This window comes from Stegodyphus dumicola, chromosome 7 (assembly GCF_044657685.1).
Source record: "Stegodyphus dumicola isolate Sdum_Otavi_A_Nest chromosome 7, ASM4465768v1".
Taxonomy (NCBI): domain Eukaryota; kingdom Metazoa; phylum Arthropoda; class Arachnida; order Araneae; family Eresidae; genus Stegodyphus; species Stegodyphus dumicola.
Genome location: NC_140774.1, coordinates 113,908,860 through 113,930,146, shown reverse-complemented (window position 1 = coordinate 113,930,146; position 21,287 = coordinate 113,908,860). Strand labels below are relative to the sequence as shown.

General features: G+C 33.4%; 1 protein-coding gene across 2 annotated transcripts in view; it reads left to right on the top strand.

Annotated features, from left to right (window-relative positions):
• Positions 1 to 21,287, top strand: part of LOC118183119 (teneurin-a-like) — a 1,514,249-nt gene that overhangs the window by 756,252 nt on the left and 736,710 nt on the right. For both annotated transcript variants that reach the window (XM_085820731.1, XM_085820730.1), the window contains exon 6: positions 14,353 to 14,538. In XM_085820731.1, the coding sequence (XP_085676857.1) occupies positions 14,353 to 14,538 (186 nt within the window). The remainder of the gene's footprint in view (positions 1 to 14,352; positions 14,539 to 21,287) is intronic.

Below are 21,287 nucleotides of genomic sequence, written 5' to 3'. Positions count from 1 at the left end.
ACGTTATATATGTATGTATTATGCATTGCTCATACTCGTCAATCGCAGCTTTTAATATCTTTTGGAAAAAAATCAATATGAGAATCCAGAAAATGATTCTTAGTGACGCTAAAACTATTATTACTAGGCACTGTCATGCCACAGTGTTTAAAAAAAAAATCCCATTGTTTAAAGGTAGATTCTATGCTCATATCCTAGTCTAAAATTAAAAGCTGCGAGTCAAAATTAAGCGGGTTGCTCTTAGAAAGCCTCAATTAAAAGTAGTTATATGAAATGTTAATCACTACTTATAATCTTACGGATTAAACACTTATTCCCTATTTGATCACGTGTATGGCAAACAGATATTCGTCATTCATAAAGAAAAGAAAGGTGAATCAAAATTAGTTTTCAAGCCCTATCGCATACATTAGCAATACTTATTCTCGTAATAACAGATACGTATGTGTTATTCTCTTCGTAATTTTCAGTACATGTATTTATATTTATAATTAAGAAATGAAAGCAGCGTCAAACAGCTGTGAAAATTATATTTTAAAATTATTATTTAGAAATGCGCTTATAATGGTTTTTATATTTACGAAAGATACTTCCCGTTTACTCAGGCTCACTGTATTCAAGTCGATAGGACCAATTGAATGGAAAGATCGATTTGTTAATTCATTTCCAAGTTTCAAATCGGATGAATGGACTCGCGAATAAAATGGCACATTAAAATACGGTCACTGAACTATAGTGAGCTATGAAAATTTTAACAAAGGTTTCGTACTTTATCTTATGAAAACAAAATATCAGAATTTAATTAAATGTTTCACTTATTAGAAAAATAAAATATAAATATTTGTGAATAAAAAGAAATTATCTTTAAAAAAATAAAATTTAAATGAAAAAAATAAAAGAATTACAAAATATTGCAGAAATTACATAAAATAGCGAATAAACTTATTCGGCACAAGCTCGCTAAATGTAAAACAGATTGTACAGTCAGAAAGCTCGCCTTGTCACACAAATGTACTGTTCATCGGGTTTAAAGGTTATTCAGACTAATGTGCGAAGTTCAGTGAGTAACTTGTATTTTCCTTTGAATGTATAAACTAGCCAAAAAACACTTTAAAAAAAAATATATATCTCCCCTTATGATCCCTGACACAGCCGTTTACTTTCCCCTTCCGTAATTAACGTCAGTCTCCTGCTCTTGACCGCATTTGCCACGCCACCTTTTAAACAAGGGTGTTATAAACTAAGAGGCTTCACTAAATTTCAGTTTCCGTAGGATTTTCCAATTAACGTAGAAGATCCTTGTCAGAGACGACACACTATCCCACAGCTGCTCCAATTTGCATACCGATCCTTTTCCTCTTTAACTCCACCCACCGATAAAGCTGGAAAATTTAAACGATAAACCCGGTTTTAGAAGCGGCGAATGGATCACCAGCGGAACATTGTGTGTAAGCTTGGGGATCATTAGGACTGTCTGGCGCCTGGGAAGAACTAGGAATAACTTCTTGCTGAAGACATAACACCGAAGAACTTCGTATGAGCGACACCAGTGCAACAGCAGTTATCATTAGGTATCCTCTCCACGACTTGAATAACATTTTCGTCAGGGCTGCTATCATCTGTATCCTACGACACACACAGCTGGTGGCAACCGGCTCATCAGGGCAGATTGTGGGGGCGGGAAGCAAGAGAAATGACTTCGACACCCCTCTTCGAACTTATACTGAGAGGTGCTGGCAATAATGGGTATCTAAGTGCCCACTATATTCAGCGGCCGTGCCCAAATTTGTCACTTAGCGATCTTTCCCTCCGTATCTCATTAACATAATAAATAGGCAGCGTTGCGGCTGCTGAATCTGTTTAAAATACCTCCGCTAAATCATCCACTGGACAGGGTAAAGCCCCATTTTCCTTTGCTTCTTAATATTGATTTCATCTTCACAGTTTTATGAGGAAGTCATCTATCTTCCTTTTTTAACTTCCGCAGGGTTTTATTTTTTCTCCTTCTCGCTAACGTCTTTGATCAGTTTTTAATGCATTGAATCTTCAAAAGGTATTTCATTATTAGCATGAGAATGCAACACTCGTTGCAAAGACTGAGGGTTTAAGGGAAATAAAAAAAAAAATAAAGGGAAAAAAGAAAACTATTTTAAAAGAAAAGATGATGAAATGTGTAGCAGATAGAGAGCGCCATTTTTCTTCAGATATCTCAGAACTTTGATAATAAATTTTAATCTGTTCTAAATTTTCCTTGATGAGAATTTGAAAATCCGTATCCATCAAGTCTGGAAGTTAAGCTATGCATATTATTGAGACTTATTATAAATAACAAGTAGCTAAAAAAGCCTTCTTTTGTCTGTAAATAAGTTTTCTAAAAATTTAGACTTACAGAATTTGTTATTTTATTAAGTCAAAATTTTACTTTTATATGTCTTTCTTAATGAATTCTGTTTGCTAACTTTCGATGTTTCCTTCTTACTGAAAATATCACTTAGTTAATATACCAAGAATTATATTTAAAATAGTGTATTTGAAAATGAATAGTGATTTAAGCAATATTATTAAACTTTTCTGTCAGTAACTTCTCAAGCAAAGTGTATACCAGTACATATTCCATTATACTAAAAACATCAGAGCGTGAAAGCAGAATTTTTGGAATATTGTGGGGAAATCAGTTTCATGCGAAATGCTGATTTTGTTGAATGAAAAAAGAAAGTGATCAAGACAGGCGCCATCCATTTCCATTTTAATAAAAATTCATTTCTTTTCTGATATAGTGACGCCAAATATAACGGAAAGAATTCAGAAATTGGAAATTGAATAGCAGCCCATTTTTTGGTTCAGTGTCTTTGATATTTACCAACAATAGGGGGCTGGCTGAAGAATTCCGTTTTATTCAATTTTTGATTCCAATAATATTTCAGATCTTGTTTTTCCTTTACGCTGTCTTTTTCCTCAACTTTCAGGGAATATTTGATAGCGCTCTGATTTAGCAATTTCGCCTACTAATCGATAATAAGCAGGAAGTTTAAAATTAAATTTCTACCTTTCACTTTGTGTTTTAATATGGATTGAAGTTCTTAATCTCTAGTTGAAAGAGTATAAGATTTGAAATGTGTGCTACAGGTGAACTCTTTGAAAACTGCAAAACTTTCGTACATGCAAGTGGCTCAATATTTTCGTTCAGTTATAAGTGTATTTTATATAATCTCAGTTTTATTTTAAAAATGTGTTAGATTCTTTTTAAAAAATGTTTGTTCGTTAAACCTACATTAGAAATTTGTCTTTTATGGCATCGTATCAGAACTGTTTGCTCACTTAAATGAATCGGTTCGTTTTCATGACTCACCGCTCACTAACAATAATCTTGATGAAAAAAGTTCTAGATCGAGGAGTGAATCAACAGCGGTTAGCAATTACGCAGCTAAGAGGCAAAAGGGCCGAATGAGCAAAAGGATCAGGAACGGTTAGAGAGGCTGGAGCGAAGAGAGAAAAGAATCGACCGAGCAATGGATTTGGATGAATAGACTTACTCAATCAAACGCTAAATCCTGAGCTTATTTCTTTCAGTTGTAATTCTGAGATCCCTTAAAACCTTCTTTCTACACAGAGTAACAATAACATATTAGAATAAACGTTTTCGAAAGCTGAGAAATGATAAAAATTAAATTCACTTTTAACATGGAAGGATAGACATTCTTTTCTCTCCTAAAATAGGGATCAATCTTTCCTGGCACGCTTCCAATAATTGCTCCCTTCATTTTTTTTTTTTTAATCAAGCGTTTGCTCTCTGAGTAAAATGAATTAACATGCTTCCAACAAAAGCTCTTAGTGAAAGATATACTACTGTGTTTGAAAGTAAATTCGCTAGTTGAGAGACTCGATTCTTTGAATCAGTTCCTGGCGAATCTTATCAAACTCCACTCCGCATGGGATTCCAACAAAGAGTGCATAAAATATATACAGGTTGATTACAATTAAAGTTTCAAACCACTGTAAAAAACCGTTGCTTATAATGACCAGAAATTTGAGCTCTAGATGCAGAAGTGGGAATTTGTCTACGAAAGAAAAATGAATAGTTCAAAACTTTATTAGTGATGGTTCTGCACTTGTCATAAAAAGATGTAACATGCACATCACATATTAAAATTTATAAAAACACGGAGTGCATGCTGTTCTCGTTATTCAGCGTCTGAGCAGCTCACCATGACTCTGTCAATGAAGGATCGTGCTCTGTTTACAAAATTATTTTACAAGAACCGCCCTGAAGTAGATAACACTGAACTTCCCTGAAGTAGATAACACTGAAGATTTCAGCTGCCCTGAAAAAGTTCCCGACATAAATATATATAAGATGGGGCTCTGATCCAATGTCTGCAATTTGGAGAATTCATAGAACGTTGGAGACGAACTGGGCACAAAATGTTCCATGGTCATACATTGTCCACTTCCATCCGAGCAAGAAATTGTGAGACAAAAGTTTGTCGTATTGGTAGGTCAGCTATAAGCAATTCCTGCATGAGCGAAATTTTGAATGGATAGCATTACAGGGATATTTCATAAAGTTTTATGAACTACGCTGCCGCCTGTCTCACACTTACAGGCAACAAACTCAAAATGATCTCTCAAAACTCATGGCTGAACGGATCGACGGGGTCATCACTTTCAGCGATCATAGACCACCATAAAGTGCGGTTCTATTAGCTTGAAAGTTTGACTGGTCTTCAAAGTGCCCCCGCTAGTACCACGTGGGCAGCCGGAACGTAGAATACGGCGTTAAACAACGGAGTGGCTGTTGCATCGCTACTGACACCGTAGGATTACTCGGAATTCGAATCAAATGGCAAGCTATGCCCGCTACCGAGACCACCAGACTGCAGACTTACAGCCTATCTGCCCATGGTCCAACCGTATAGAATGATCTTCCTTGAAGGTTCTGAAACTGCCAGACTCTTAATTATTGTTCCCCTAGAGTGCTATTGCCATGATAAGCTACCAAGTCAGTGTATACACCCCAGAGGGTTTATAAGAGGAGAGATACCTTCGAGGGTTTCTGGGAGAAATTAACTCGTATGCACGGAAATTTCTGTGGGAAACTGGCTCCTTTTTACACGATGTATGCAGGAAAACGACATCGCCCATGCAGCCAGCCCAATTTAAACAAATATCGAACTACCAGCGTGCGCTATATATAAACGCGTTCCTACCAGTTTACTACCAGCTTCACTAGATTTTTACCACTTTTCACCTCTAGATGTATAAGCAAAGTTAGTGTTGAAAAATTCTAGCCATTCATAGCTCCGAATTTTGGAAATTCTTCGAAACTTTTTGGAAACCAGATCTGGATTCACACAATAAAATGGTAGTAGACTACCGAACGATGGAAATTTTCTTCAAGTACTATGTGTTAAGGAAGAAATGCTTATGTATGCAATTAATTGCAGTTTATTGTTTTGGGCAGAAAATATCCTGTAAAATATTATTTGTTTACCAAAAGATGAAACAAAACTAAATGAATTTAATCACAGTAATTTCTGAACTTTTCAATGCATAGTTGTGAAAAGACATGTCACAACTACCTCCAACTTATTATAAACCGGCTGTAAAAATAACAATATGAATTTTGTGAGCAAATCATCTCAACAGTACTAATATTTATCATAATATGTGGAAGTAGGTTATGTGACAAATTAAATGTTGTGTGCTGTCATATTCAAATTGTAACAAAATTATAAAACTTGCTCATTGCTAATCGATAAGGATGGTCTTTAATTTATATCACAAAAGGCATTGTGAAATAAACTGATGAAATTATTTGCACCAATCGCGGAACATTCTCGACTTATTGCTCATGAATTCATGTTTGTGTGAGGTACGATTTGATAACTGTGAACAAATGGAAACAATTGTTTTAAGATGGGTCCAATATAAAAGAGGCAAATTACATTCTTAGGGAAGTCGAACATTTAGTTAAATGTTTTAAGGAGGATGTGATGTGTCATTATGTCGAAACGCAGTTTACGGAGGATGTGTAAAGGAGAATGTGTAATCAGGTCGAAAGGTTTTACTGAGGATGTATAATGAGGTCGAAAAGCATTACATTACCTGTGCTATACTGTTATACTGTACAGTATAGCACATGTGCAGTATTGTACCTGTGCCATACTGTAATGCGTCGCTCAAACGTTTTCGACTTTTGATAAGCAAGTCCAACGAACTGATTTTTGAGTTCTTCTGGCTTAATCTGGAAGATTGTTACTTAACAAGACCTCAGGAATGAACTCTTAAATAATTTTATACTGACACTATGCATTTGATATCATAAGAAAGACAAATATAATTGTAACAAATAAATAAATTATGCTTTCTTTGCCTGTTAAAATGTATGCATTTCTGCAAATTTTGGAGCAGTTTTAGGCTATGCCTAAGAGGAAAGGCATAGAACGACTAGGGAATACTAATACTTATTTAATCTTCATTTTAGGATTTATTAGACTCAGCCAATTTCAGTACAAATTAAATATGTTATAAAATAATAAGTCTCGTAAGACAGTTCCTATTTGACAATATCTAGTCCCTTTGAGAAAGCAGGCACTTGATCTAAAGTTCCTGATATTCGTGGCAGAATGATTAGTAGAATTTCTCATTTGGTATTTGTCATAGATTGAAGGAGTAGTTAAGACCACAGAATACTAGAAACTAATCTCGAGTTTGTTCCCATGCAATAGGGCTGTCTATATGGTTATTTTTCGTAGTTTTACCTATATATAATGTGAATATGAACCAGCTTACTTCAGAAATTCCTCAACGAAGGTATACCTACCTTTGAGCAGATAACCCTCGTGTGCTTTGCCGTATTCAACCAATCAGTCAACACTGCTTGGCCATTGTATCACTTTATACCTGATGTTGAAAATTGATAGTTTCATTCATTTAGAAACGTTAGCAAATAATATTTTATTTGCAGAACTATCTTCCAACTAAAATTTATTTAGTGTAGCTTTTTTCGGTTAATAAGTACAGAAATGGTGCTATTAATAATTTGAAATCATATCAATTCTGCAAAAGCAAACTTATATATTCGTTATAATATGATAGATTCACATTACCTGGGAACTGAGAATAGAATTGAAATAAAGTTTTTGTTTTGGTATTTCAACAAGTCAGCAGTATTCCTTTCAGATTTGACGTGATTCACTTGCTCGCTTTCGATGATGAAATGCTTCAAGTATTGCCAGGAGAAGAGGAAAAATACACTACTCTATGAATGGACTTGCTCACACGCCGTGAACTCTCAGATAAAAAATAAATCTTCAGAATAAGTTCCGGATAATCATCTCTATTTGTTTATTCTGACATATGATATATCAGAAAATATCTCCAGAAACTGCATTCCTGTTTTCCTAAACAAATACATTTCTATCTCTGTTTATTTTGTTCTTCAGAATAGCAACGTCTAAAGCAAACATAACTTTATTGCAGTGCACCCGAAATCCTACAAGCTTTTACCTCTGCTTTTCGTTTGTTTCTGTTACAATAGTGCAGCAACAAAGAATTCTATGCAGTTGAAAGCACCAGAAAATATTTTGGGGAAGGAATACTGTTGAAACTTCCTCTGGTAATGTTGATCTGGCTTATACTTGAGACAAAACTAGCCAGAAAGCAGAGGGAAAGATATAAGCGGTGTATATTCTGTAGCTAATATGTATTTACGAGAGGAATTTGTTAGAATTTTATTAGGTACAATAAAAAATGTTAAGAAACTTTAAGATATATAGCAACAAAAATTTAAGTAAAATTACACAAGAATTTGCTCACTATCTTCCAAAGTTATAATAATTTAATAATTATAATTTTAGAAGAATACTTTCCTGTTTAACTAAATATTCAGTAACGTTTGCATTTAGAAACTGGCAATAATCTAACATTGGATTTTGCCTTAATTTGTCTTCAAATTATTATAATACCTCTCATAAGTTTGGATTCAATTGGTGCTGATTTACTACAGTACGGTTTGGTGAATTTCGAAATAAGTTAATACAAATTACTCAAAAATAAAAAACTGAAAAAAAAATCAAAAATATTTAAAAAACGTGCCAAAAATTTATCTTTAATAAAGGAATGACCGGTTAGTTTGCTTTTGTGCAATTCACTTTATGCTGTATTCTTATTATTGAAGTATAGTTATAATAACTCCCATTGTTTGAATTCAGTCAGTCTTGATTTATGACAGACCGGTGTGAAAATTTCAAAACAAGCTAATTATAAATTGAACAAAAACAAATAAACTAAAAAAACTACCAAAATTAAAATATTTAAAAACAGGACACAAAATAATAAAACATAATCTGTTTTTCGTTAAGCAAAAGTCTTTCTTCACTTTATGTTCTATTATTAACACTTATTAATGGGATTATGAAGAACGGGAGGGCACTTAAGACAATGAAGACTATGCTGAAGTAGCTGAGCGAGAATTAAGAACTGAGCAGCTATCACAAGTTACTGTAATGGTTGAAACCTTGTCAGAGCATATTGTGAAAATTAATCCCAGTATTGAATGCGACGTTATAATTTGCTGAACGAAAACCAATGAAGTTTGTTGCTGTAAAGAAATACAATATGAAGAGAAAAAAATAAAGATATTTAAAAAAATTGCAAACATGGACATAAAATGAAAAATAATGAATTACGAAAATATGCATTTAAAAAAAGTTACTTTAATAAAGACATTTGAATTTATGAACGGAGTTTATTGAAAACGGAAGAAAAAGAAATTTGGAACTGATTATCACTTACGGATGTATTTAGTTCCTCTGTTAGTTCAGTTACAAACATCCGGTGTAAATTTTATGTTCAGATAAAAATTCAATGAATAAAATAGTTTAAATTTAATTTATTCATTTAGCAATGAACTCATGATTCATTTAAATTTTTTAAAATATGAAATATAAAATTCAAAATTCAAGATCCGTACTTTTACACATGCTTGGGTGCAGGATTATGTTATTTGAAAAAAATCAGATGACTGTAAGTAACGTCGTTTCTTTCATAACGCGAGGAACACAGATACATACATGAGGATTCTGTATTATTTAATTTCTTTAAAAATAATATAGGGTGATAATACTCGGTGGCAACAACTTGAAAAGTGATGCAGCCGCAGATTTTGACCGGACGACTCAAAATCCCACTTTCATTTCTAGATGTTCTCTTCCTCAGTGCGTTCAGAAAATAAGCTCCGCTTCATTTTAAACTGGATTTGTGTACGTAGTGATTGTTTGCGTTTTATTAACAAAGACAAACCCTAGCAAATTACCTGCGAAGGTTTCGCCTAACCATTCCGCTCTAAATATTGAATTTTTTGCGAGCCCTTTACAAGACCAACTGATCACATCAGAGAAAACAGTGTGACAATCAGTCTACGATTTCGCTGATTCAGCTGCACTTTAGCCTTTTCGAGTTTTTTATGAATTATCTGACACCAAAGATGTAGCAGAAATGGCTATTAAGACGGTGAGATTCAAGTTACAAGGAAGTAGAAAGGAAGATGTCTTTTTAGATAATGTAATATTAATATTACTATGTAATCTTATTACAGTGTAAGTTTATTTTAAAGAAATAATATTGTGATAGTAACATGTTATTTATCCGTGACTACTTTTCATTTCTTATGTTCTTACTGTAATCGCTTTTATCGGAAATAAAATTATTCGTGTAATTTTCCCGCTTTTGCTTTTCGAACGGTAAAATTACGAACGGCAATTTCGAACGGAAAAAAAAAGAAGGAATACGCCAGAGAATACGTTAATTAAAGTAAGTGGATTGTTTCCGCCATGCTTGACATAATACAGTGCAGAAAACTATGGTGCTGCTTCAGGAAAGTTTCGAATAATCGTAGACCTGAATCCTTCATTACAACGTAATCGTGAAAGCTCTATCGGTATTGCTTAGTCTTCCTGGAGATATTTCTTACAATTCTTGTATGACCACCCGGTGCATATAGGTACTTACTAGTACATTTTTACTTATAGTACCTGTTTAATGAATTTTTACTTATAGTACCTGCTTAGTACTATAAGTAAAAATGCACTAAGCAGAAATAAGGCAGAAAGAGTGAGAAGATTTTTCTCCCTCTTACTACGTGCCCAAGCCGCGTAATTGGAAGCATATCGGTCTGGAAATTGGGATGTTCGATTTCCGGCAAAGGCTATTGGTCTATTTTCATGTTTGCTTCTCGGATAAAAACTTAATCGCTGCAGAGCCAAACTGAAATACAGTAGACGATATTTCGACCCAACCAATTATTAGAGACTGGGTCATTTGCCTTTTAACTGGGAAATTATGCAATTGATTTTTCTCTTCCTTACCGCATGCCTTCGGGATGTCATTAAACGTACGCCCATTTGGCAGCCTAGAAATTCAGAGTTTCGAATCCCAACCAAAGAACTGTTGATTTTTAATTTTTCCTGCTCCGAAATAAACCTAATGATTCTCAAGGGAAACACAGCATAACACCTCCTTATAATGTTTTCAACTATCTGCGTTATACTGTCATATGCTAGGTTTTTGTATGACTCTACAAAGTAACACAGGCACAGATCAAGCTATGTCAGAACCTATGCAATATCAGAGTTAGTTGAGGTATTGCTGAACCTAGCTAATTGTTAAGCTTCTGCTCCAATTTTGAAGAAAACACCCGGCAGAGGGAAGAGAATCAAGGTATGACACCAACCTCTAGGTCTAGACAGAACTTTAAACTCGCGTGTATTTTGAGTTACTCCTTACAACACAGACACTATGCACTTTCAAACGTGCATACGTTCTCCGGGATTCGAACCTAGAATCATCGATACTTCAGTCAGCATCAGGAAACCCTATACCGACTGGAAAGCTTCTGAAGTAACAGCGTATTGTGTTTTCGACTATTTGCGTAATACTCTCCTGTAGTGGGTTCTTTGCTTACCTGTGTAACGATTTTTAACTGGGGCATTGCTCATTTTACTTGTTTCCTGCTGCAAAATAAACCCAATTCTTCTATAAAGTAATGTATAGTATAACATTTGCCCTTTATTTTTTCACTGTTTACGTAATATTATCACTTACTGGATTTCTGGATTCTATGCGGAATGTCTGTATATGGCATTTAAATCATCTTTGATTATCAAAATAAACCAAATATACTTTTTCAAGCCATATAATAGGTTCTGTTGCTCTAAAGCACATTCATTCGAAAATAATTTATCTGATATGTGAAATGCCACAAACGATCGTTGATATTTTATTAAAGCACTTCTGAAAGTTATCCTAAAAGCAAATGTGAAAATCAGTCATTATAAATGTAATAAACTATTTGTATTGTACATTAGTACATACCGAGAGGTAGTCCTTCGAAACCCAGTTCAAGGCATAGAAAAATAAATGAAGTCGTTTAAATATATATTTTCAATCAAAAGGTTAAATGTAATTTATGAAGAACTCTTAAAAATTAAGTATAAAGAGCAGTTTAGATTACATTCAAAAGAAAATCCTCAAATTTGAGTGGCTCTGCATAGATTCAAAAACAGCATATCTGGTGATAACAGGCGCTGTTGTACTTTAGCACTTTTCAGAGTTGAGGAAAAGAGAGCCAGAGTTGTGAGTTGATCCCTCGACAACCCAGGATGCTGAAGAATCTTAACGGTTCATTTATTCCATTAAAATTTCCGTTCAGAGTTTCACACCCAGTGGGAATTTACCGGCGTTATTTGTTCTAGCTGTAGGCGCTAAACTTTCTACGAGTTTTAAAGATTCCTTAACTGGTTTCTCTCCGCAAACATCGAAGCCGATGTTTTTCTAAACGTTAAGAGAAAACAAAATGTTTATTCAGTTAAAATGTTTATTCTGCTTGATAGGTTATGGTTCATAGGTAAATGTAATGCGGAAGAGCCTAATGGCTTTCATGAGATGATCATTTACATAAACTAAGATGTGTTGGTGTTTTAAAATGAATAGAGAGAAGAATAAACGCAGATTTTTATAACCATTTGTCAGTGTATTGTTTTAAGATGCAAATTATTCATCAACAGAGGGAAAACAATGAATGGGAAATGCATTAAGTATAATATATTAAACTTCCACTTCTGAAATTAATGTTCTGTCAAATATATATTTTTGTTATTTCTAAAATTACGAACTGGCAAAAATTCCTGTAGATTTAACACTTGATGATAAAATAGATTAGGACTAATGGAATTTTTTTTATTAAATGCAAAATATTGTGCTAACACCTTCATGTCTTCTAGAGACAATTAGAATTCGGGTTTACAATAATTTGGTTTATTCAGACAATACAATCCGAAATTACCATAGTTAGCTGTACCATAGTGAGCTCCCAATTCGTTAATGAAGATGATGATGTCACTGCTAACGCTGGAAATCATAACTGAAGTAACAACAAAATAACTAAACAATAACTAAAGTATGAAATTCCTGCCTTTATGCTCTCTCATTCATCACATAATATCTGGAATCAAACACGAAAAATGTTCGCAAATTACAGATCATAACATGAGATTATAATTATGAGGCAAATAACTTCTTATTGATTTTATTACTGAAATCATAAAATTCAAAATTTTAAATATATATAACTAACGTTTTACTGTGTTCCAAAATTAAAATCTTAAAACATAGGATTTTATTTTAAATTTCTTTACAAATCTCTGCCATTCTTAGTTCTGAAACAAATAATGATTAAATTAAACATTTTATACTTTCCAGGGTTTTCAAACATTGATTCAATATTTTTGTATATTAAGGCTTGTATCACACATCCAAATATTTCAGACGACCAACTAAGACGTTTTCGTGGCTGCTTTACCACTGAAAGGAAAAAAAATGCTTCCTCCCTTCCTTTTGAAAAAAAAATGTAAATTATTCCTTTTTAAGTGTAAAATGTTTTGGAGCATTTTAATTGCTCAAAGCGCAGCCCAAGTACTTGGTTACTCAGAATGTGTACAAATAAATCAGACAGATCAAAACTACATTGCAGTTTCAAAAGTAATTTTTAACCCTTAACCAAGAAGTCGGTGTTTAATTGTGAGATTTTAGGATTTTATATCATTCAGTCGGAACCAATTTTGCCAAGAAACAAAGTAAGTATACACTGGTAAGAATGTACACATGTGTTCTAACTCATAAAAATCAGTATACTCAGCGATCCTCCCAATTCTCCAAATCTGGGCTCCTGTTATTATCCTTTCTTCCCAGAACCAAAACTTACCTGAAAGGAAAGCTTTTTTTTTTTTACACTGAAAAGATCCCAAGTACTCTGTCATCCAATCTTAGATTCACACGAGAAAAACATGCAAGTTATGTTTTTGTTTTTATCTGATCTGCTTTTGCTCGTATTAATGCTGAAGAATCTCACTTTCGAATACCAGACAAATCCTTGGAATGCTATTTCTTTAAAAATAAAGTCTATTTTTAGTGCTAAAAATAGCGTTTTAAAATATTAGATGTACAATATCCAATGCTTGATTATAAGCCTTGGTGGTATTTAGAAAAATCCTCACTGAAATTAAATTAAAATTGTTATTAAAGAAAATGTAACTTAAATAAGCAATTTTTTAATAAATCTAATTTTTATCACTTAGGTTTGCTGCTACTTATCCCTAATTACTTCTTAACATTTTCGCTCCCAGTGGTGTAACGCTAAAACCATCAATTCAAAAATCGGTAGAATATAAACTGGCGGTGTTCCTGCGCATTCACGTTGCATAACTAGGTAGCATAACCATCTTTTGGCTCGCAGGGGTGCAGAAATTTCAGTATAAAATGCAGGGTTTCATCAATTTTGGTATTTTCTTTTGTGCACTTGTAGAGTGTCATAACCTTGACATGCAATTTTGTTTTACTACGTTTTTTGAAAATAATAGAAAGTATGTATTAAGTATTAAGGAAATACTTTTATTATATTTTTCTTTTTGATATATTGCATAACATTGATTAATACTATTCAATTACAATACTACCGGCACCCGATCTTTTAAAATGACCTGCTATGTAAATCATATGGGTTAAAATAAATTTCCATTCTACTTAAATTATCAACTTCAGAGTTTCAGATTCTTTTTTTTTTCTTTCAGCAAGTCAAGATATGAGTGTTTGTGCATATTGGAATCCCTATACACTAATTTTTGTTTAGAGTTTTATTGATTACTAGTATTACTAAACATCTTAAAGAAACTTCAGATAAAACTTTTGTTGCGACCTAGGATCTCTTATTTAATGAAAACACTGTATTCATTCAATTATACTATTATAAAAATATCCCTTTGAAAATGCAATCCCTAACGTAATTTTTTCTTTCAGTGTTTGGTGAAAGTCCGCCTGAGCCAGCACCTCCAGCTGTACCCCCTAGGAATATGAATTCCATGCACCCTATGGAAACACTCGGACGTCGAGCTCGACTGGGGTATCTAGAAAGCGAATGCGAATCCGAACCTCCATATTTGCCCACAATGCTTACATCAACTCTTAACGCTTATGCTTCACAAGGTAAGAAAATACATCTGAAATTTAGTTCCTATATATCTTATTTATGTGTTTTACATATGTGAAAAATATAGCTTTGTTTTCACCCAATTATATCGCAGAAGCCTAAAAGATATTCTTAAAATACTCCTTAGACGTAATTAACCTTTTTAGCAAAACGTGAATATTACAATTTTCATGTACATTAGCGATTCTTATTTTATGTTGCAATTGTATATTTCTCTAACATAAAATGTTTCATGTTCAATTTGGTTACTGCTTAGACTTGAATTTATTCATCTCTCCTAATTTTTAAATTAGGAAGATTTTACAAGGGTTTATAAACTCCTCAAAAATAGCATTAATTCTATATCCACAAAATTAACTTTCACATAAGATATGCCATAGAGAAGTCTTTTGCGAATGAAATTAGAAACTCGGTGCCAACAAATTTCAAATTTGCTATAAACGATAACACAGTTAGGAAAATGTATTTTAATATTGACCCATAAAACAGCTAGGTCCTCTAATAGATCTCATTTCAATCACATGCACATGATCGAACATCATATATAAACAAGGGCTATAAAGTTTCCATTCATTAACATTTGATTAGATTCTCAAATTCATAATATGTTCATGTAACATGTAAACATGTTTTCCTACTTGTTTCTTGTTCGATGATTTATTGAATAATAGCTTCTCATATTCATTTACATATTACATTAGCACTCTATATAATATATGTTTACTGAAAATTTCTTTTAGAAATTTAAATAAGAAACACTATTTCCTAGCTTTCCTAGCGTTCCTTCGTGGTGTAGTGTGTCTGTACCTTGGACCGGTATTCCAGAAGTCCGTGGTTCGATTTCCGTCGAAGAAGGTTCCTAATTTTTAATCTTGCCTGCTTCCAAAAGATACCTAATGTCTCTACAACACCAAACTTGATTATAAAGTTTAATACTGTTTTTTTCTATCATCCATGGCGAACTTGTGACGAATAATGCTTCAGGTTTCTTATGATTCATAAATGTTTATCGAGTATATTGTACAAACAGATCGAGCGGCTGGTGACTGTATGGCTGCTATAGTGATAACGTTATCCCTTCACCTCTTCAGCGTAGCCCTCTAGCTAACGCAGCCCTCAAACCTTCACAGTTAACCAAGGCCTGCGTTGGAGCTTTCTATCTAAGTCGCAAGTGTTAACATTGAAAATATAATGTATTATTTTGTCCATTCATGACTTATGCGTTTATGCGTTCCTGATATTCATAGAACCATTTTAAATATCATATTTCGCTCTTTTTTGCTAATTTTATCGTATGAAAATCAAGAGTGGAAAATTATGCGAATAATGTGATTTCCAAAGGATGCGTTTACAGTAAGAATAAAACAAATAAATAGTATTCATGATGAAACTAGCGGTGCTGACCCAATATTATTTGTTTAAAAGAAACCTGCATTCCAATAGTAATCCATATAATATTATCATTACACTGTAAGGTATGACCTCCCTTATTTTTTGCTTCCGTGGTTTAATTGAAAGCTTACTCGACGTGTATTCGAGAGGTCCAGGGTTTGAGTCCTGGCGAAGGCACTGCATATTTTTTCCGTCTCCAGCATCAAAAAACTTAATGACTCCACAACACTATCTAACATTATATCTTCATATATACTTTCTTGTATCCTGAATCTCCTACGCTCTCGTTGCTGTCCGCTGCTAAATTAATTAGTCTGAGTCTTCTGCCACATTTTGCAGTCGTTGCCAACGTCACCGATGTGATTGTCTTCATTATCGTTCTGTCAGTCTTTCCATGTGCAATGATTTTCAGATCTACAAAGACCATTATAGATATCCTTTATCTTGAAGTTGTTCACGAGCAAATGAATTTGTGAGACAGAAGATAAATAACATGAAGATAAATAACGTAAAGCAAAATAACGCGATTGCTTGAAACGTTTCAGAACCTTGTGCTAAGCACAAGTGTGTAGGAGAATATGGAAGTAAATAAGGTACCACAAATTACGGGGAGAAAAAGAAAGCATTTTATGAGATCCTCAACAGAAATCAAAAGTTACCACATGGTATTGGTAGCTTCAATTCTGTACGGTACAACACTACTGAAAAGTGTCTGGTGACTTAGTTTTTAATGAGCTATAGTGGGAGACTTGAAAATATAGCGAACGTTGGCAGAAGAGAATAGCACATAAACTTTCTAAATGTAATCGACACAATGCAGGTGCATATTGAACAGCAAGGCGTTATTAAATTTGTCAACATTTTGGTCCTAAAGCTAATTTAGACGGTCGCAACAATAAAGCGAAAAGTGTGTGTGTGATTATGGCAAAGCCTCGAGGGCTATCTGCCTAAGGGGAGGGATGCCTTCGGGGAGGACCATGCAGCCAGCCCATTCGCGGGATTCGAACTTCGGACCGAACTACCAGTGTTCGACGACTTTACCGCTCGGACGCTGGCAATAAATCGAAAAAAAGTTTATAAAATAACTAATTATTTTAGGAAATTTGAAATGTTTTATAAATAAACTTTAACAAATTTTCTAAGTGATAACTTATGCAGAAACAACGAGACAACTGCTCATTTTATTTCGAAGCAGAAGACGTGAAAAACGTACAGCGTTCTTACCCTGTTTCAAACACCGGACCATCTGATTATTAGCTGGAAGTGCATCCTAAATACGCCATGAAGACATTAGATGAGGGGGATAAAAAACTTACACATTTATTACATTTTCACATCTCAAAGTAGTCGTCATTGTTCACACTATGCATAAACTTCGCGCTCGGTACTAAAGAAACGTTTGCTTCTTGGCAAAATAGGGAGGTATTGATAAAGACCTCTGTTTTCCGCGATATTTGAAAGAAGAGCTCATGCAGTTATAATTTATTGTCACTGCCATTAGCTGCTAGAATAATTATGCTTACCTGTTTTTTTCTGGATTTCATCGAGAAATCATAAGCTACGAGTTTCATACAGAGGTGATGCATAAAACTGTTCGCGCAAGTATTACAACTCAGTGAGCTTTTTATGGCAGCAACTTTCTTTTTGTTTCCATTTTGTGTCGAATATCACTTTAAGGCCTTAAACCGGAACCTGGCTATAAAACTCTGCAATATTTTAAGATGTTTTATTATTTATGTTTAACTTTATTTATACGAGGTGCTCTTATTAAAATTCAGTTTCAATCACCTTTTACATTGAAATAATCTTTCACAATTACAGCAGTCAGTTAAAATACAAATCACATTTCTTTGCTAGAATATTGTAGATATTAGATGCAAGATAAATTATATGCAAGAAATTTACTATAAATATTTATTTTCCTTACATTTATACATCATTAAAATTGTCAAAATATGTAAAGAGGTTTAGTACGATATCATATAAAATTGGCTAAATCTTCATACCCGTAATTATTAATTGCTCAAGTTTTCATTTTTTTTTTTTCGAATTTTCAATTTTCTGATTTAGTAGCAGTCTAAATTCTCTCTTTCACAGCTTCATTTCTTCTCTAATTAATATCTCAATGTTTAAACTTTTGCAGTTTTCTTTTCACGTAAATAATATATATATTTCACTAAAAGAAACAACCAAATAAAACTTTCAATCTAATCTGAAGTATAAAACTATCCTCAATGGCATTTCATGTCTTAGAAAAATGCCTTAATTACTTCCGTACACCAGTACTGTCTGAACGTAAATTATAGCTTTCGTGCAATGCCAATACTTGTTTTCGCTTGCTACTCCTAAATAATTAATTTTGTTTGATGTGTAAATTTTATTAATGGAATTTTTAATTAGTAATTTAACGTTCAGCTTTTGAAAGACATGAGAAAATACAGTTACATTATTTCTTTCACATCGCTTAAAATTAGCCGTACATTCTACTTATGACTTCAGCAAAGCAGAAAGATTTTGAATTATTCAGAATGTTTAATAAAGGAGAATTCAAAGCATACGGACTCCATTTATCCAAAACTCGAATATTTAGGTAAGAAATCTGATGAATAAGAACGGGTTGTTGAAATTTATTTTTAGCTTTCTTTGCTCGAAATTGCTTAAAAAATAGAATTTTCTGTTGGCCCATTTTCGTGTATGGGCCCACCAGCGGTCGCGCGTCAATTAGTTGAACACTGGTAGTTTTGTCCTGGTAGTTCGGAACGCTGGTAGGTTCGAACACTGGTAGTTCGAGTCTTGCAAACGGGATGGCTTCATGGGCGTTTTCGTCGTTTTTACCATTTGGAAACGTGTTTACGAGCCAGTCGGTAAAGTGTCGCTGAACACTGGTAGTTCGGTCCGCGGTTTAAATACCGCGAACGGGCTGGCTGCATGGGAGTTTTCATGGTTTTCCCCCTGTGTAACGTGTATACGAGCCAGTTTCTCTTAGAAATCCTCCACGAAGGCATCCGTCCCCTTAGGCAGATAGCCCTCGTGTGTTTTGCCATAATTAAATACACCAATTCAGCTTATACCGCTCTCCACGAAGGGATCTCTCCATTTAAGCGGACAACCTTCGAGTGCTTTGCCATAATCAAATAAACCCAAACAAACGATTTTCATGCAATAAAAACAAGTTGTTTCATTTAGAGTTTTCAAGCAAAGTGTTTAATTTTCTTTCAGAGGTACGTTTATTACGTCTTTAAAAATTATAAAATCAAAGATGAGTTTCTGAGGAACAAATTCCCTGTGAATTCTATTTTTCTTATAAAAAAGTATCGTCAACTTGATCTTTACTTAAGATTTCTAAAATGGAAATTTCTATGGCCACGGTGAACCTTCTCCAAACAAAGTAGATGACTGCTATTTTGTCTTGGAACACAAAGTTCATTTATATTCGCAATTTATTTGAGAGAAAATTGCTTAAAATTGCTTAAAATGCTCTCTATTTATGTGTTTCCACTGATAAATAGAGAGCTCTAGTATTCATATTAAACTACTGATATTTGTTTGGAAAGACAGGTTTCCTCATCGCTTAATGTTATCACTCGGCAGTTATCAAAATGGCCGAGGACAAACGGGATCACGTTAAGCGGCGTACACTGTGGTTCTACCTTCAGTTGTTATGCTGCAGTTTTAAGGGCCAACAGTGTAATTCATGTAGGCTTATCAAAATGCATGTAACACTCTGCCTCTATATATTTTTACATGCTATGAAATCCCCTTTCAAATTATCTCCTGAAATTAACTTTACGCTTCCTAAAGTTACACTCCCGTAATTGCGTGTTCGCCTACATCTGATCAACTTTTAATCCAGTAATCTATATGTTAAAATTCCCGAATAGTTTATCAAGTGTTAGAGGTGTTTCATTCGAATTTAGTCAAATAAAGCTATCTGAGGATTAGACTCCGAGACGTGTTACCAAATTTGTGAAAAATCAATAGACAACAGTATAACGTTTTTTAATGCAATGTAGTTACAGATATATTTGTTTAAAATGAATTTAAAGAAATGCAAACTTTCAACTTGAATTACTTGTGCTATAATTGCATTAATATTAGAAATCTGAATTTTATAAAATGGGTGCGGGGTAACTGCTGAGAATTGAAAGCATTCCTAAAGATATAAGTTTGCACGCATTTATATATAATTACGCAAACTACAGAAATCCGTTTCAAGTAAAATTTAATATATTTGAAGAACATGCAATGTTCAGTTCTTACAGGAAAAGGCGATTGAATTAACTTTATATCATAAAAATCTAGATTTTAAAATGTTTTGCATTTGAATACTTCTGTTTCTGAAATATTTTAAAATTTTATCTTTGCGTTCTTTTCTGCAATTATTTCAGTATTCAGAAATTTCCTCTTCTTCACTTGAAAATTGAATTATTTTGCTGAGAATAGTTTAAGAGGTAAAAGAAGGACAATTTTATTTCTTTTCTAACAAACAGTGCTTCGTAAAAAGCATTCTTACCGCGAAAAAACAAATTTGGGAATTCATATAATATAAAGTGGTTGTTTGTAGAGATGACGCGTCATTTCAAATTACAGAACAACCAGCAAGTATAATTACGTCACGCAAACTATAATCGTAGCCAAAACGATGAATAATTTATTACAGTTTAAGCTTACAATTACGTTTGAACTCGTTTTAGTTTTAAAATAAGCTGCGTTTTAATGCAGAAATTCAATGTTTCTTTAACATTCCAAAAATCTCATTCGCATTTAGGAAATCCCATTTCGTGTCTTTTGAAAGATACCAAATTACTAAAGTAAAATCAATGCTCAACAGGCGTTGCATTTTGTCGATTTTTAAAGATTTTGTGGTAGTTTCGTTTCATATTATTTGAATAGAATCTCAAATGCATCAGTTCTTTTGTCAAGTGAATAAAAAGTGCTTGTGAAATAAATTAAATGAAACATTATCATAAAGAACCCATAATATATTACGATCTGCACACTATTGAAAATTATTCTTTTATCACATTCCACATTTAAGAGATTTAAAAAAGTAAACAGAAGAATAAACATTCTTTAGAAACCTCAAATCTCTTTTAGTGGTAAGCAAAGAAGAAGAAAAATCTTATTTATTTTTCTAATTTTTTCTTATTTTAATCATTAAAATTCTAATTTGAAAGATTCCCAATCATTCGATGCATACAAATAAGCTGTTAGAAAAAAGTGAATATAAGCTTTACTACAGGTGACACATGCTTTATTTTACTACAAAGATTCTCAATTAATCAAAGGAAAAGTTCAAGAAATCTGATTACTATGCATGAAAGGGTTCTAATGAATATAACCGATTGTAGGC